The sequence below is a fragment of the Aulostomus chinensis genome, chromosome 1, assembly GCF_037954235.1.
Source record: "Aulostomus chinensis isolate RoL2024-O1b breed Wild chromosome 1, RoL_Achi_v1.0, whole genome shotgun sequence".
Lineage (NCBI taxonomy): Eukaryota > Metazoa > Chordata > Actinopteri > Syngnathiformes > Aulostomidae > Aulostomus > Aulostomus chinensis.
This window is the reverse complement of record NC_141320.1, coordinates 62,528,679-62,545,318: the sequence shown is the minus strand read 5'-3', so window position 1 is coordinate 62,545,318 and position 16,640 is coordinate 62,528,679. Positions and strand designations below refer to the sequence as shown.

General features: G+C 47.2%; 1 protein-coding gene across 6 annotated transcripts; it reads left to right on the top strand.

Annotated features, from left to right (window-relative positions):
* Positions 1 to 92: 92 nt before the first annotated feature.
* LOC147272653 (transmembrane protein 163a) lies at positions 93 to 16,640 on the top strand. 6 transcript variants are annotated; one of them, XR_015112078.1, is made up of 10 exons: positions 93 to 1,394; positions 2,608 to 2,727; positions 9,017 to 9,060; positions 9,137 to 9,228; positions 11,318 to 11,414; positions 13,862 to 13,973; positions 14,067 to 14,208; positions 14,277 to 14,753; positions 14,922 to 15,012; positions 15,159 to 16,640. XR_015112078.1 is itself a non-coding variant. In XM_086198880.1 (9 exons), the coding sequence occupies exons 2-9, from the start codon at positions 1,199 to 1,201 to the stop codon at positions 14,335 to 14,337; spliced, it is 864 nt and encodes a 287-aa protein (XP_086055006.1). In that variant the 5' UTR covers positions 93 to 323; positions 1,079 to 1,198; the 3' UTR covers positions 14,338 to 16,640. The 6 variants fall into 6 exon arrangements, 3 of the variants coding, with proteins under 3 accessions (XP_086055006.1, XP_086054997.1, XP_086054987.1); XR_015112077.1 differs by having other exon boundaries at positions 14,922 to 16,640; XR_015112076.1 differs by having other exon boundaries at positions 14,277 to 15,012.

Here is a 16,640-nt window from a genome sequence, read left to right as displayed (position 1 = left end):
GGAGACTCACGAGCTGCCCGCCGCTCAACGCAAGCACAGGTCAAGGTTAGTTCTATTTATCACCACTAGGGGGTGCACTACATCCAAAGGGGGGGCTTTCAGGGTTCAGTTCTGATTGGTACTCATTGTATTCGATTGACACCATCAAGTTGATTATTGTTGTTTTTTTTTATGTCAGGTGAAATCAACCTATAAAAGACCCGGATTCGATCATTTTTGAATTTAGTTTAAACAAACAAAATTGGCCTCTTCGGCTTTACTTTGGCTATCTTCGTCATCCAGGCAGCAGCGCCACCCGTCGGCGGGCGGGTGAGGGTCAACAGGTAAAAGACTTTCCGCGCGCAGCTGCGTCTTTCTTACAGTTTTGTTAGCATGTAGCTAGTTTTTCGGGTTATGATCAACATAAAAAAAAACACTCAGTTAGGATAAATAACGTATTTTCTACTGAAAAGCCTCCAGTAAAAGTTCCACCTTATAGCCTAGCTTACATTAAAAGTGTCTAACTGACACAAACTACAGTTAAATTGGGCTATTAGCTTAATAGCTGCGTTACTACATGGAAACTAGAGGCTGTTACATGTTAGGGTTAGTACAAGTCAGCCCATCAATAATCGTAGCCTCCTAGTCCTATGAAATATAGAATACAAGATGAAAAATTGATATGTAACTGAAAATTTCACATCGGGTGTATCTTCTTCAGTCAGTGGCAGCAGAGTGGCTGAAACGGGAATGTCTCTAAAAAGGCTGTAGTGTGCCTTCTGATGCAAACATCATCTAAAATGTGGTAACTTGAATGATTCAGGTTAATTCAGCGGAATTAGTCAATGACTTGTGAGCCTTGTGGACACATGAACCTGCTGCAGCAGAGCCAGCAGCAGCCTCACTTTTATACACTCAACTGCATCTGACTGTTCTGTGCAGCATTTCCGGTAACATGAGATAGTGTACGCTTGTATGCTATATGGACGCGGGGGTGGGGGCGTGCTGGTTTCACTTGCTCAGGTGATGGGGAGTCGGCAGAGGAGAAGTCCCCATATTTCCGGTGTTATTTCACCTTCCAGTGTGTAATTTGGCGCAGCTGGACTTCTTGCAGCCCTGCCAGGAGTCTCCCTCCCTCCTCTTTGTCTCTGTTGCGCTTCCTCGCACGGGTGTGTGACATTTTTGGAGTGCCACATTGGAACCGCGAACCGCCAAGAAGATGACGGACTCCACAACGCCGGACTCCACCGCCGTCTCGGACCCGGCTGTAGCAGTGGACCCCCCGGTTGTGAACGGGCAGTGCGAGCAGCAGCAGCAGCAGCAGCAGCAGCAGCAGCAATCCAGCACTGACAGCCAGGGAGCGAGTTTCAAGATGGACCAGGAGATGAAGATTACAGACAGCATAGAGGATGGAGGTACAGTAGCTGCTGGATTATGTCAAAGTTTAGATTGAGTGGATGTCCTGGGGTCAGGGCGCACACATCAGGCGCGTAAAACCATGCAGAGGCGCCCGGCGTTGTTCAAGGAGATCTGTTTAGATCCGGCGATGCTGAAACTCTGAGAGTTGACATGAACTGCGTACAGATAAGGGAGGGCTGTGCTGACGGCACATTCCATCCATGTTTGCGTGGAAATGGAATAACTTTAAATATGCAGAGCAGCGGAATTCTGCCTGACAACACTGCCTGATTGCAGTTTTATTGAAAAATGTGGGATTCAAATGTTACAAAGCCGTTGTATAACATGTATTTATACATTGTCCCGTTGTTGACATGTGACATTAATTGATTGACAATCCTGCGTCGACATCAAAGACATTTTTTTAAAAGAGATGTGAAGTGCGCTGAGCCATCAGAATGAGGTTCAAGTCTTTCTGGTTTGAAGTAAATCTAATTTTGGTGCTTTGAGCCAACTGGATTAAATCATCTCATGATCACCAACGATGCCTCAGCCAGAAGCCAACTCCTACCTCGGAATTCAACCACGCAGTTTGATACCAGTTGTTTTTGTTGGGTTGCTGAATATTTTTCCCACTTGAAGTCATCTGGATTTTCTTCACATGTCCCGTGATGAGATCATTATTTGTGAATGTAAGTGTCAGTAAATATGAAAAATAATGTTACTGATACTGTGTTGCCTCTATAGTCACCATCTCCTGTTTCATAACATACAAGCAGGATCTTATAAAGGGATCCACTTGCTGGAGATGCTAAATGACTGATTTTTTGTTTTATTTGATATTTTATTGTCCAGCCAGCCAAATAAAAAAAACGTAGGGCGCCTGTGAGTCGGTCATCATGGTTTTTGGCGATCAGAAGTGACCATAATTAGATGCGGGGGTGGAGCGCCTCCATTAGGATTTGGTGTGCTGGAGCGACCAGTTAATCAGTCGCTTCACCCTAAAGCACACCCTGTTTTATTTGCATTTACGAAATTGACACAATGCAGTGTTGCAGACAATAACCTCTTGAGAAATGTTTGGATTCTCATTAAAATCTGGATTTAATTAGACTTCTTTTACAACAAACAATCACCCCCTGTAGGCCATTAGAAACAACGCAGGGGGGCTGTACCGCTTTTGTATGTCTGTCTTTCATGGGTCTTTCTGCCCTGTGTTGTTGTCTGCAGGTCTTCTGGAAAGCAGTATGCGTCTGAAGCCTCATGAAGCACAGAGTTACCGCAAAAAGGCCCTGTGGGTGTCCTGGGTATCCATCGTGGTCACGCTGATCCTGGCCGTCACAGCTTTCAGTGAGTTGCGCCCAGTCAGGGCTTCATCAGAAGCTCTGCATATTTCTGAACTGTGTCAGCAGCACACACACACACACACACACACACACACACACACACACCCATCAAAGAGGTCACCTTGGTGTTGTAGCGTTGAAGGACAGGAATGACTGATACCCAACTGATCGGTGTCAGTGCCAGCAGCCTGGTCCTTCAAACAAACCCATGAAGAACAAGCACCTGACACTCTTAGCTCAACTTCATGCTAAGCTGTAGCAACTCGTTCCAAGTGACCTTGACTCCTGCTGTTTCCGCTTCAAGGTTTCTTCCAATTAATAAAGCAACAGGGAACCTTTTCACAGTCAGGAGTGTGAACCTGACCTCGACTCTCACTGCAGTCCTTGATTCGTTGAAGTTCTTTTAAAAGCAGTACAAGTCAGAGCGTCCATCTTTCCGTCCTTTAATACATTTGGGATAACAGTCGCCATGGAAATAGAGCTCATTCAAATGTTCTGTCAGCTTTTTCATTTTGTCTGTTTTTCCCTTTTGAAATCAGATTTGTTTTGCGTCAGGGAGGACATGACTGTTAGTCTTGTGTCAGAGTTTCTTCAGTCACCAGCTGCAATGACCAACTTCTTCCTCCTGTGGCGTCAAAGAATGCTTGACAAATGCTTTACTGCTGGGTAGCCGATCACCTCGGCTCCAGTTTACAGATGTGCAGAGATAGAGGAGTGTTTCCTGTCGTGTTGAGGGTGAGATTGCATGTGAAGACGACCAATTCTGTCCGCGTTTCAGAATTAATTTCAAATGAAAGAAGTCTAGTCAGGCAAAGAAAGAAAAACCTGTTGGAAGTTTTTGAAACATAGAAGAACACACAAACCACAACCTTGGTGCATATCGTACATGCGTGTTCCCCTTCCATGTCTGTACATGTCATATGACATGTGCGTGTTCCCCTTCCATGCCTGTACATGTCATATGACATGTGCGTGTTCCCCTTCCATGTCTGTACATGTCATATGCACATGTGCGTGTTCCCCTTCCATGTCTGTACATGTCATATGACATGTGCGTGTTCCCCTTCCATGTCTGTACATGTCATATGACATGTGCGTGTTCCCCTTCCATGTCTGTACATGTCATATGACATGTGCGTGTTCCCCTTCCATGCCTGTACATGTCATATGACATGTGCGTGTTCCCCTTCCATGTCTGTACATGTCATATGCACATGTGCGTGTTCCCCTTCCATGTCTGTACATGTCATATGCACATGTGCGTGTTCCCCTTCCATGTCTGTACATGTCATATGCACATGTGCGTGTTCCCCTTCCATGTCTATACATATCATATGCACATGTGCGTGTTCCCCTTCCATGTCTGTACATGTCATATGCACATGTGCGTGTTCCCCTTCCATGTCTGTACATGTCATGTGCATGTTTTGGGTGCTTTTCTACACATTTTCTCCATGTATGTGATGAGTGTGCCTTTTCAGTTTGTATGAGTATGTGCATGTTTTCAGTACATGTGCATATTTCCTCTGCACATTGCCCAAGTATGTATGCATGTTTATTCTTCAATCACTCTTATCTGCCTCACATATGAACCCCTCCCACCCTGAGGCAGCTTCCCCTGGCTTGATGAGATGTTCCCCTCATGTCCCTGCAGTCCTGCCGCAGGACCCTTGCCTGTCACACGTTGCCTGTTCTTACTCAGAAATCAAACATGGCACCATTTGCAAATTAGTGCAGAAGAAGAAATGAACAAGTGAGTCCCTAACAGCGTGACCTGATGTGTGCTCGCTGCAGCTTTGCGTCTTAACACACAACTAATTGTTTATTTCTTTTGACAGCCTCTAGAGAAGAAGCGCAGGAAGCGAGGATCAATAACTAATTGGAGCTGAGTTTGATGATGAAATTAGAAATGGGAATTCAATGTGTTTGTTTGGATTGACTGAACAGGTCGCAGGAGTAAAGAGGCTGAAGGGTGTTGTGATTTGGAAACGAGACTTCCTGAATGTGATCGATGTTGTTTCAAACATGCAGCCCACTTCCTGCTCTGGTAAGGAAATGTTGGTCAAGCAGCAGGACTGGACAGGCCTGTCTCAGCTTCCCTCCCTGTCATGTGAGTGTTAAATGACTGGAGCGGCGTGTTTAATGCTCTCTGAAAGAGTTTATTCATCACAAATTAGAGAATCCAGCCCACATTGTTGTGTTGTTGCTGCTGGGCTTCCATGTTGCTTCTAGACCCCTCATTACATTTTGCCATGTAAACAGTATTGATCGGATGTGGGACCAAGCGTTTGCCTGTTGGACGTATTTGCCCTTGAGAAGAACTGCTTTTTCTTCCAACACTTTATTTCAGTCCTAGACGAACCGCATTGAAAACAATCACGATTTGAGTGCAGGCAAATCCAGATGTCATACTTTAGGTTTGCTTGATGCACTCTTGCTCCTGTTTTTCTAAGTTGTATGCATAAGGCAGCGTCCCAGATGAAGCCACGCCAAACACAACGTGCCCCCCTTTTGGAAGTATAAATACAGCAGTCGAGACGTCGCTCATGGGAAATAATTCAAGCGTGACCATGATAACACACCATCACGGTGGCTGGCTAACAAGAAGTGTGAGCAAAACAGGATATATATGGTCACAGGAAATGACATCACAATTGACAGCAGGTGATTTTAATCAGAGGAGATCGTCAAAGTTAGATAAGAATATAGACAGCGTTATGAATAATGAAGCTCCCATGAAAGATACAGTCTTCATCATGAGCTGGCTACATCAGGACCTGCAGTTACAACATCTGCGAGGTGTCACCTTGTCAGTTACTTTTATCAATCGCTTTCCAGGTGAGCGGCCAATCACAGCAGAGGATGTATCAAGACGGCTACGGAGCTGTCGTGTTGTCACGCACACCTCCACAGAACTGAAAGATCTGTCAGAGCCCCGCAACAACAAAAAACACTTTAAAGGGTGTAGACAGCTGTGATATGATGGTGCCCCCCCCATCATGGCTGACTGTAGCAAGAGTCAGGGCCAAGCAAACAGCTGCTGCTGTTCCCTGTCAGAGCTACATGGTTGTCAAACATTAGCATTACTCAAACATAAGAAAAAACCTACTCCTGATTCACCATACGTGTGTGTGTGTGTGTGTGTGTGTGTGTGTGTGTGTGTGTGTGTGTGTGTGTGTGTGTGAGTGTGAGTGTGAGAATGTAATCATGGGCCACCAGGTGCAGCTTATAAAGGTCTGCGTGTTTGTGGGACCTTCTACCCGTGAGTTATTGTGCTAACATGTGACGCAAGGCTGGACTTCATTTCTTGAACATTTCTAGTGTTCAGCATGACTTCACCACTGAGACATAGATTTTCAACTTTGAAATCCAAAGACTTGGCAGCAGTTAACTAACTCAGGAGTGAGCCTGCGTCTTTAGATGAGCAAATGATTCGAAGAATACAGAAGACAAAGTTGCTAAGAACATTCTCAGAAGCACCAGGGGCAGCTGTGTCTTGTTGGGACAGATTGCGGTTTGCTGTGTGGAGTGACGAAGGCAGGTGGGTCTGATCTCCAAGACCAGGTTCAGGTGTGGGAAGGTGATATTAAGGCCTGTGACCCAGCATGTGGCTCTGTGACAGATTCAGAGAAAGCATCCCTTTACCTTGGCAAATTGCCCCCCCCCCCCAGCTCTGTAGAAAGTGGTCCGCTAGCTTGTGGTGGCGAGGTGAAGCTTCATGAGGCCGTGAAGGTTTCAGGCCGTACGTGGAGAGAAGTGGTTCATTCTCTCCAGACATCAAATGATCCACGCCAAAAAAGCTGGAGGAGAAAATCTCTGGCTGTTGATTTAGACAGAAACTGTGCTTCTCAAAGCTGTGATACAGGCTCACAAAAGAATGCAAAACTAAAAATGTAACATGTTTCACAGCATGAAATATGGAGTGAAAATGACTGACATTGACAGGGACTACATAAGAACTGGTGCTGTCTTTGAAGAGGGGGAAGTGATGGGGTTCTGTAGCCTGGCTGTAGGAGCTGAGAGGGATGATTGAGGGCAGAGAATGGAATTGTGAACCCTGGGAAGCTCATCTGAAATATGAAGATCTTTGGGATGAAGCTGTGGTCCTTACTCTGAGGGTCTGGGCATGAATTTGACTTGAAGGCATCCATGTACACCACGTCCCCGCTGCTACGTCAGCTGAAGCCTCCTTTTTGCGGGTACATGATGCTATTTTCACCACTTTTAGCCATTTCCTTCTCTACTCACTCATAAACTTGTTTGGTTTCTTTGGGTTATTTGCTCTTGTGTCAGCTGCATTCATCCCCATGATCGCCTTTTAGCTTTAAGTGTTAACTCCTCTCTGAGATCCTCTTCCTAGTCCACAATTGGGTCCCACTCCCAGATCCCCTGAGTATATATTGTACCCCAATAAAACCTGAAGGTACTGCAGGTACATAGAGGAGCCGTGCCTTAACGGCTTGCAAGTGTCTGCAGAAGAAAACCATCTTCCATCCCCTGCTGGATCTCACTGCTATATTAGCATGGAGTCTGTATGTGTAGAACCAACTGTGCTTCACGCTGGCCCACCCAGAATTTCACCTCCAGCTTCAGTGTTTTCATGTCTACGATCCCTCCCAGAACAGACAAGAGAAGAGTGGAAGAGAAATGATTGAAAATAAGATCAAGCCCCCCACTACTGCTGCTGCTTTCATGAAAGCAAACGAGGCGCGTGCATCGCCAGGGTAAAAAACGAGCTTGACAGCAGAGTGTTTGGGTGATATGCATAATGCAGCTCCAGTAAAGAGCCGGGACAGTGTTTCATCTTTCTTTCTCCTGATTCTCCTGTCAGATGTGACAAGCAGAGAGGGAGGAGGGGGAGAATGAAGACGAAAGACCTCCCTTTATATGTATGGATGTGTGAGTGTGGGTGTCTGCGGGAGCTAACGTCCCTGCTGACACCCACCCAGCTTTCTCTGACGCCAATTAGCCATCGCGAAGCTCAGCTTTGACGACAGTGGAACCGCCACAGATTCATTTGTACAATTTCCTCTCCCGCTCCTAATGAAGGAGGCAGGAGGTGAGGAAGGGAGGAGAGGAGAGAGAAGGAGGAGCTTTCTGAACTTTGGGCCCCCTGCTTGATTTTTCAAGCCAATCTATGAGGCTTCCATCTCAAACAGAAGAAAAGGAAGCCTGTAACAACATGTCTGGATTAGGTTCTGCTGACGGTGGTCCATCCTCCCCCTTGATGATTTCAGTCCCTGTAACTTTTCTAAGTTTCGTAGAAGCCTCCCTGCGTGTTCGTGTCAATTCTGTGAATGTCCTTCGCATGTAAACAAAAGAAGAAAGCCTCATGTGCCCGCTACTTTCTCCTTGTTGTGTCAGCTTTAGTCGATGCGTGACACCTCTGCGTCTTACGCAGCCCCTCCCACTCTGTTTACTTTCATTTTCACCAGCTGTCAAGTTGTATTTGTTGGATCATACATCTGCTGCCACACTGCAAGCTGAGCGAGATGAATTTCTCCTCTCTGGAAAGACAAAATCATCATTGTGTTCATGTTTACCAGAAAGGTACCAGGAATGGCAAAATTTGCATCGCATCATGCTCATGTTGTGCGTCAAGGCAGTGACAAAGTTGTGTTTCACTTCACTTATCAACGCTTGAATGCGGTACCTCTGCAGCACTGCTATAATAAAGACACACACCTGCTCATTTGTATTCATGTGTGCAAAAGCACGCGTAGGCAGCGCTCATTTCTGTTCGGCGATTGAGGAGTGCAGAGCGGCGCCTGAGTGAAACAAAATGTGATGTTGCTCTTCTAGCGGCAGAGACAACATCAAGGAGGAAGGAGACAGCGGAGTGTATCTGCATGCATGGCTGAGGCTGGCCCCCAGTGGCTCTGGCTAAAAATAAACCAGAGGAGAGGAGCTCACCCCCTCTATCTCGCCGCAACTCCCGCTCCTTTGTCTCCTCTTGCATGAGGATGACTACACATGCTTGATGTTTGTTTTTGTGTCCAAACTGGTGAGCAGTGTGGGAAAAAAAGAGACCAGTTGAGCAGGTTCATGTATGACCTGATAATCTGTGCTGCAGAGTGAACCTGACAACTTGTCACTGTTTCAGTGATACACAGGTAGAAGTGTTTATCTCTGTTTTAAATGCGTCAGCCACTTACTTAAAGTGTCGTGTTCCACCTCTCAGCAAAGCCTCATCACCTGAAAACACAGCCTTGTTAGAGGAGAGGGTGTGGCCCACTTGGAACTACAGTCTGGCTCAGCAAACTTAGTGGATGTGTTCTCTTCTTTTCCTCCAGCTGTGTCCGTCATGCGCCACAGCGCCTCTGCGTTTGGATTTGCAGTAAGTAGTCATTGCATCCTCGAACTCAGTATCCAACAGTGAAGAGAGAGTGAAAATTCTTTATGCCTTTCTGCAGTTCGACGCCATGCTGGATGTGTTGTCCTCGGTCATCGTCGTGTGGCGGTACAGCAACGCCGCGGCGGTCCACTCAGCACATCGAGAATACATGTGAGTAGCATGGAAATCTGTCAGTTCTGGTTCTACGCATATTTAAATGATATAAATCAAAGTTTGCATTCATGAAAAGTTATCAGCCTCTTCATAAAAGTGGATTTTAAGATTTGTTAAGCTCGTTATTCCACCCAGACGGCTCAGTTCCAGACTAGATTAGTGGGGAGATCTGTTTCCAGTGTGTGTGGGGTCCTCTTTGTCCTGTGGAGGAGAGTGTCAGCCCCCTGGGGCCGATCACAGACAAGAGACTCACATCTTATCTCCACCTGGTTGAGAATGGCGTGCGTGTGTGGAGGTCAGACGGGCTTTCAGAGCCTGCTGAATGATCTGAGCGTTGGCAGGAAACACGCTGGAGACTACAACCCAGCAGTCTGTCGCTGCAGTAAGACGATCGGCTGCAGATGAGCTGAGGTGACTCAGTAACCGGCCAATAAAAGAGTGAGACTCGGCGTCACGTCTCTGAGGAGCGGCTGGTGAGATCATGACGATAAAACAGAAGAGACATTAATGCAACGATTGATTTGCTCGAAATCCACCTGAGCGCCTCCCTCTCCACCCTGATGTAGGGTTCCACCTCTCTGCTCGTGTAGAGCTGAACTCAAACGCCCACGGGTCCTCTCTGATTGGTATGGAACAGCAGAATCTCTCTGGCTCTGCCAGGACAGTTTCTCTCAGTGCTTGACAGAGATGTGGCTGAATAATGGTGCCAAGGTACTGCCCAGTTGCCAAGGTAACAAGACGTGAAGACAAGAGTTTTGTTCTTGAATGAAACATAAAAAACCCTTCATTCATTGTTTTTGTTTTTGTGGCCAGTTTCACTTTATTTTACTCAAATGCATGAAAAAGAGCACAAAAGCAGGGAGGTGGGTGGACGTTCACAACACATGCTGGTTGTGTAGAAATGCACAACGTGACAATAACTGCACACATCCACCTACGAACAGTCTGTCTGCTGAGCAGCAAATATAAGGAAAGAGAGATAGAGGAGGCGTCCTGTAGTACAGGTACTCAGATTGTACTACATTGCTCTGTGTCGTATAGAAGCACTTCCACGCTGCTGTTCACTGTCCAGTTGTGCAACGAAGAAGCGGCGCTGAGTCGTTGGTGTTACGGTGCCAACAGCAGCGTGGAGATGTGGTGTCATTTCTATGGATGTGGAAACAGCAGGGGGCCTGTTAGTGGAGACTGAGCCCTCCCGTGGTGTGTGTGTGTGTGTGTGTGTGTGTGTGTGCTGTAGACCTCCCAGAGTGATGTTGGGTGTTGCCTTGGTTACCACATCCGGTCAGGACCTGTAGCACCGAGCGTGGCTCGAGAGGAGCTCGGTCTGGCAGTCATGCGTGAGCAGGACGTGCGCTCCAGCTGGCGTTTATCAGTGTTTGAAGAACATCTGCTGGCGCCATATAAACTCCATATGTCATGGCGCCGTAGTGATCTGTCGCTGAGCGTCACTTCGGACCCTTTTGACATGAAAATCAACGCAGATAAATATCAGCCAGTTAGGAGCACCCTCATTCTCTGGTGCCATCGAGGAATTTAATTTTACTTCCATAAAATTTGCAGACTGAACAAAGTTGCACATTCTGATTGGATCTATGAGCCGGACATTTCGTGTCAAGCCTTCAGAAACGCTGGGTCCTACATGAAGTTGATTCCAGCCGTCCCTCCGGAGCGGCACAAGAGCTAGAGTTTTGTTGGATTCTTTTGTTTGTCTACATTTTTAGACTAAAATGTAATTTGATTCTGTTCTGCAGGCATAATATTTAATATTCCCCAGCAGAATTATATAACTGGCCCTGTGGAAGAGATTAGCATTACTTTTTAGTGAGATACAATTGAATTTAATGATTTGATAATGTGATTGCTCTAAAATGCTCAGAAACGTGAATGGAGTTTGGTAGGTTGCTCAACGGAAATGTTAAAGGATGAAGGATGAAGTCGCCAGCAGTGACTGAGGAGAGAATGAGGCGGATCATGGTGCTAAAAGAGGGCAGCTGGTTCTCCACCCCTGGTCAATGAGCTCTAGATGACAGCTGCAGCTCATGAGCAGAACCTTTCTGGTTCTTGATGTTCTCTTGTTTCTCCACAGAGCCTGTGTTATCCTGGGTGTGGTCTTCGTCTTGTCCTCCCTCTGCATTATGGGTAAAGCCATCCACGACCTGGCTACCAAGCTGCTACCTGAAGTGGTGAGGAGCCGCACTGAATTACCCTCCAACCCATCATGATATCTGTGGAGCAGAATCTGAAACCAGCTGGAAATGGAAGAGAGTTCTGGATTACAACATCCACCATATGGGACAGATTATCCATTTAACACTCAGGAAAAAAAAAAAAAGCCTAAACACTCACACACTGTCGTACATTACTGTCAGCTGAGCCGTTCTGACCCTCTGGCTGGACTGGAGCTGCAGATTTTAAGCCAGAAATGTGTTTTATAATCTGATTTTTAGGAGGAATTTATAGCTATTTTGAAGCTCAGCCTGGTGGCACCCGCCCTGTCCAGCCAGGACTTACCTCAAGTCAGCTGCGACCTTTGTAGCCTGGATCTCTTCATATCCGCTGGATCTCAGGGTCCAAGACAAACATCATGCAGATTCACTTGTTTACATGGAGCTGCTGATTATTTCCAGGTTTTATCTGATCAGAGCTAACGAGCAGAGTTTGACAGAATTTGGCTCGTCTACTTTGGCCTGAAGGCAAATCAAAAATGCCCAGATGATTGGATTTGTACTTAATTTGACATTTTAAGTAAATAAATCAACAGACGCCCACATTGGCTGGAGTCTGAGAGCCAAGGACAGTGAACAGGATGTCCTGACCAGACTCATCACGTCAGGCTGAGCAGCTGACATGATGCTGACAACAGTCGTATTTTTGAATAAAATTAAGCAAAAACATCTTTATATTTTCAGTGGCGTCATCGTGCGTGTGTGCGCGTGTGTGCGCGTGTGTGTGGAGGAGGTGTAATATCATTGTTGCTGGTGGATGAAGAATGTCACAAATCTCAGGTGTGAACTTTCAAGAGCATTCACACATCCGGAAATAGTTTTATCACCTGGTTGCCGGGTAATAGTCGTCTCCTAGAAACGCAGCGGGGTGTCATGGCGATGATGATGGTGATGGCACTATTATGTTTTAATGGTCGCTGTGGACGTGATTGCTGCTCTACACTGAGTCAGGGCTGGGTAGAGAAACTAGCTGCTTGTTCTCGGTTGATGTTTCCAGTCGTAGCATTTATGTGATTGCATTCAGGGCTGAAGTGGCTTCACGGCTCAGCTTCTTGCGTGCGGAGCAGGAACTCCTCCGTGTGGCTGGAAGCGCTTCAGTTGGGTTTTTCTTCAGATGCACACTTCAAACGGCCCTCACGCTCGGACCCAAATTGAATTTGTTTCCAGACGCTTTATTGATTTATCAGAGCAGTTGTGAGGAGAGCAGGGAAGCAGAAACACACTCAGTTTGACTTTACTGGATTGATTTCTGGTGCAGAAGCAGCAGCTTATTAACATCTCATGATATGAGATGTTAATAAGCTGCTGGGGGAGGGGGGGGGTCATGAAGGGGCGGCTCGGTTTTTGACACCTGAGTGTTCCTGCTCTGCTCGTCCACTGAGGCCAATTAATGTCAGTTGACATGCTGAGCCAAGCTGCGCTCCTCACACCCGCTCATCGATGACTGGAGAGAGACACCAGCAGCACAGCTGCGGCCTCCACTTCTCTCATGTTTCTCTCTGATGTCAAGTTGCCTTCTTGATCTTTGAGCTCTGATCTGCCTGACAGTGAGTGAATGTTGATGTGCAGCCACCTGACAACACTTGGTGGGAATCCTCAGGATTGTTTAAAGCAAACACTCATATTAGCCCATGAGAGTGTGTGTGTGTGTGTGTGTGTGTGTGTGTGTGTGTGTGTGTGAGAGAGAGAGAGTGTGTTCACTCTTCACATGCAGGTGACTCAAAGAACACTTTGTCCCACATTCACATCCTGTTAGAGGAACTCGAATGCAAATGTCCACTTTCTGGGCAGGGCTTCTTGAGCATGAGCGCCCCCCCACCCCCACCCCACCCACCCACCCAACATACAGCATGTTCCTGATGGCTGGTGAGGTCACTGGGGGCGTTGCCTGTCAGAGCACGCTTGACACTAACTCAGTCCTTCTAAACTCAACTCAAAATGCAGAAATCAAGTCCATTCCTCCATTTTCTACACCACTTATCCTTTAAGAGTCACGGGGGGGGGGGGTACAGCCTATCCCAGCTGACATTGGGCGAGAAGCAGGGTTCACCCTGGACGGGTCGCCAGTCTTGTCCGCCATCAGGAGCATTTAGGGGCTCAGTATCTTGCTCAAGGACACTTGTACGTGGTCACCAGGGGAAGTGAGGATCAAACCAGCGACCCTGTGGTTGCTGGGCGGCCGCTCTGCCTCTGAGCCTCGCCGTCCCCCAGAAATCAAGTATTTGAGTGCATTTTAAGGGCGTGGTCCTCTGATGGGTGCTGCTTTTCAGGGCTCTGAGGACGTAGTGTGATATAATATTAATGATGCTGCAGAGGAGCCGAGTGCTCTGCAGCTCACACACCCTCATACATACACACACACACACACACACACACACAAATCTCACTGTGTCTGTCTCCTGCAGGACGACTTCCTGTTCAGCGTGTCCATCGTCTCCGGCCTGGTCTGCATCATCCTGGCTGTGATCAAGTTCATGCTGGGTAAAGTTCTGACCAGCCGAGCGCTCATCACTGATGGTACGTTCACGACCTCACACACGCTCACACTCACACACCACCAGTCTGAGTCCAGTTGACGAGATCCAATCAGACATGTTTGGTTTCTCTCAGGTTTCAACTCATTAGTGGGCGGAGTCATGGGCTTCTCCATCCTCGTCAGCGCTGAAGTCTTCAAACACGAGCCGAAGGTGTGGTACCTGGATGGGACAATCGGCGTCCTCATAGGCCTGATCATCCTCGCCTACGGCGTCAAGTGAGCCACTTCCTCTTACATCATGTCTGTGTTTGGTGTGACAGTTTTAACGCTTCGCCTCTTTGCAGGCTGCTGATGGACATGGTCCCTCGAGTCAGACAGACTAGGAACTACGAGCGCTTCGAGTGAAGGTCGGAGACAAGGAGGAGGTTTTGGGTTCCTACCCCCGACAGACCAGGACGCTCGGTGTGCCCCGTGGGCCTCGGCGTCCCGACATCCTCCCTGACCAGGACTTTAGGAGGATGACCTGTCAGGCGGATGGCTCCTTTTTTTAGTGTTTTACAGTTTTGGTGTCCATTTATATCTTTGTGTGTGTGTTTTAACGGAGCTGCTGGTAACGGGACTGAGGCCTGTGAAAGGGAGACGACTCGTGACTGTACTGTACAGAGAGTTGATGTACAATACCTCAGTTCAACCTCGGCGCCCGTCACAACGCCGCCGTTTATTTCCCCCCTGAGTCCTAGAGGCCTTTGCTCCTCCACGCAGTGAAGGTTGCAGCACAGCAGGTCGAAGTGATTGATGATGTAGCAGCGGAGAATTAAAGGGTATTTATGATGACAGCACATCTATCAATATGGCTCCATTTGGCTTAGGGAACACCACACACACACACACAAACTCTGTGTGTGTGTGTGTGTGTGTGTGTATCTGGACTGGTGTCAACCCTGAGTTTGTCTCAGCTTACAGGATCAAACTCTTTTTTTGCCCCCCAGTTGCACCAGTAAAGACCCGCCTGGCGCTGCTGTTCTGTTAGTGCGTTTGCTGATAATGTTGATGACGTGCGCCACCTGCTGACCAAAGGAGGTAAACGCCACATGAACACGAGGAGACCTCATGCTGCACAGACCCCCCCCCCCCCCCCCCCCCCCCCTCCTGTCAGTTAAACCGTCCTTCTTTAGAATTTTACCAGGTGAAATCCCTGATGTGAAACATTTGTACTAAACTTACAGGCTGCAAGCAAACAGCGATGGATGTCGACGTTTCGTCGGACCAGAACATTTTTGATACATTTGTGTTGCACACAACTGGACTGTCACAACTGAGAGACCCTGTTATTTAACCCTTCTTAAATTACAAGAGTAACCACAAGCCTCAGTGCCGAGGCCTTGGATCTTCGAACACAGTTATGAATGTTTTCACGTTTGCTTCCAGTAACTGACGTCACTCTGACTGACTTCAGGAGGTGAGTGTCTTGTTGTTCGTGCTCGAGCTCTGAGATGTTTTAATTATTTAGACGCATCGCCGATGATCCAGTGAGCGTCGGTGTCGTTCACGTGTTTGATTATTCAGGCTTTATCTGGACTGTACTTAAACATCTACCTGATGAGGACTTTAGCCGTCGTGATATAAAATGAGCATCCGTGCATCCTCTTGTTTTGTTTTAAAGGAAACTCGGTGTTCAGGGTGACTTTTGGTTCACATGTAGACGTGAATGTGTAGCAACCCCACGGCGAGAGGGAGCCTCCCTCCGCAGAACTCTTTAGGCCTTAATCTTGCTCCTCGGTGTTGGGTTCCGTCAACGTTCTGATCTTTGCTGCAGCGACTGTGACTGAATGTGCTCCCTGATGTGACTGTCGCGACTGCCGGTGCGGTTCCGCCTCCTCGTCTCTCAATGCAACCGCACCTGTTCAGAGAGGAGTAATTCACCCGGAACCTGCTGTAACCCCACCAGAGCTCGCAGGCTCGGCGGAGGCGCGAGTGTAAATATCTCTGTCTTTATGTGAGCTGTCTCCACACTCACTGTGCTGCTGTAAATACTCTGCCATGGCTGTGATTGAGAGGAGTCTTGTCACAGAAAAAAGGTTTATTTAAAAATAAAGTTATATCCCTCTGACTCGTCCAGGAACAGAAATCAAGACACCTTGTAGCTCGGACCACGCTCCGCTCCAATGACAGCTCCAACACAAGACCCAGAAGACTGGGACAGTAAAACAAAGATCGACAACTGCAAGTTTAGTTTCTACAATGGAAACATTCGATAGAGAGAGAGGAGATCTGTGAGGAGGCAGAGCTGAGGGCTCCTCTCCCGCTCACACGTCTGACAGTTGCTCAGGTTCCTGACTGATAAACGACCCCAGACGTCTGTCACGTGATCGGTGGAGATGAAGAGAAACCAAATGCTGCAGGAAAGAATCCAGTTTGGGTAAAAACTTCAACGCTCAGCTGCTCAGAGAGAAAACTTGTCGTCTTTCGTTGTTGTTGTTGTTTTTTTGAGGCGATAAGAAATATGAAGCAATGAAAGAATAATACCGCGTTTGTCGATGAAACATTGAAATAAAGAGACAATTATTGCGCAGGTACTTCTGTAGAATGAAAAAGAAAAAGTGACAAACTCAACTAACTGGTATTGTTCTTTCATCCATAATAAATAAATTTAGAGGAAATAAATAAGCACATTTATGTTTACCAGTGGAGACACATGGTTTCATGTG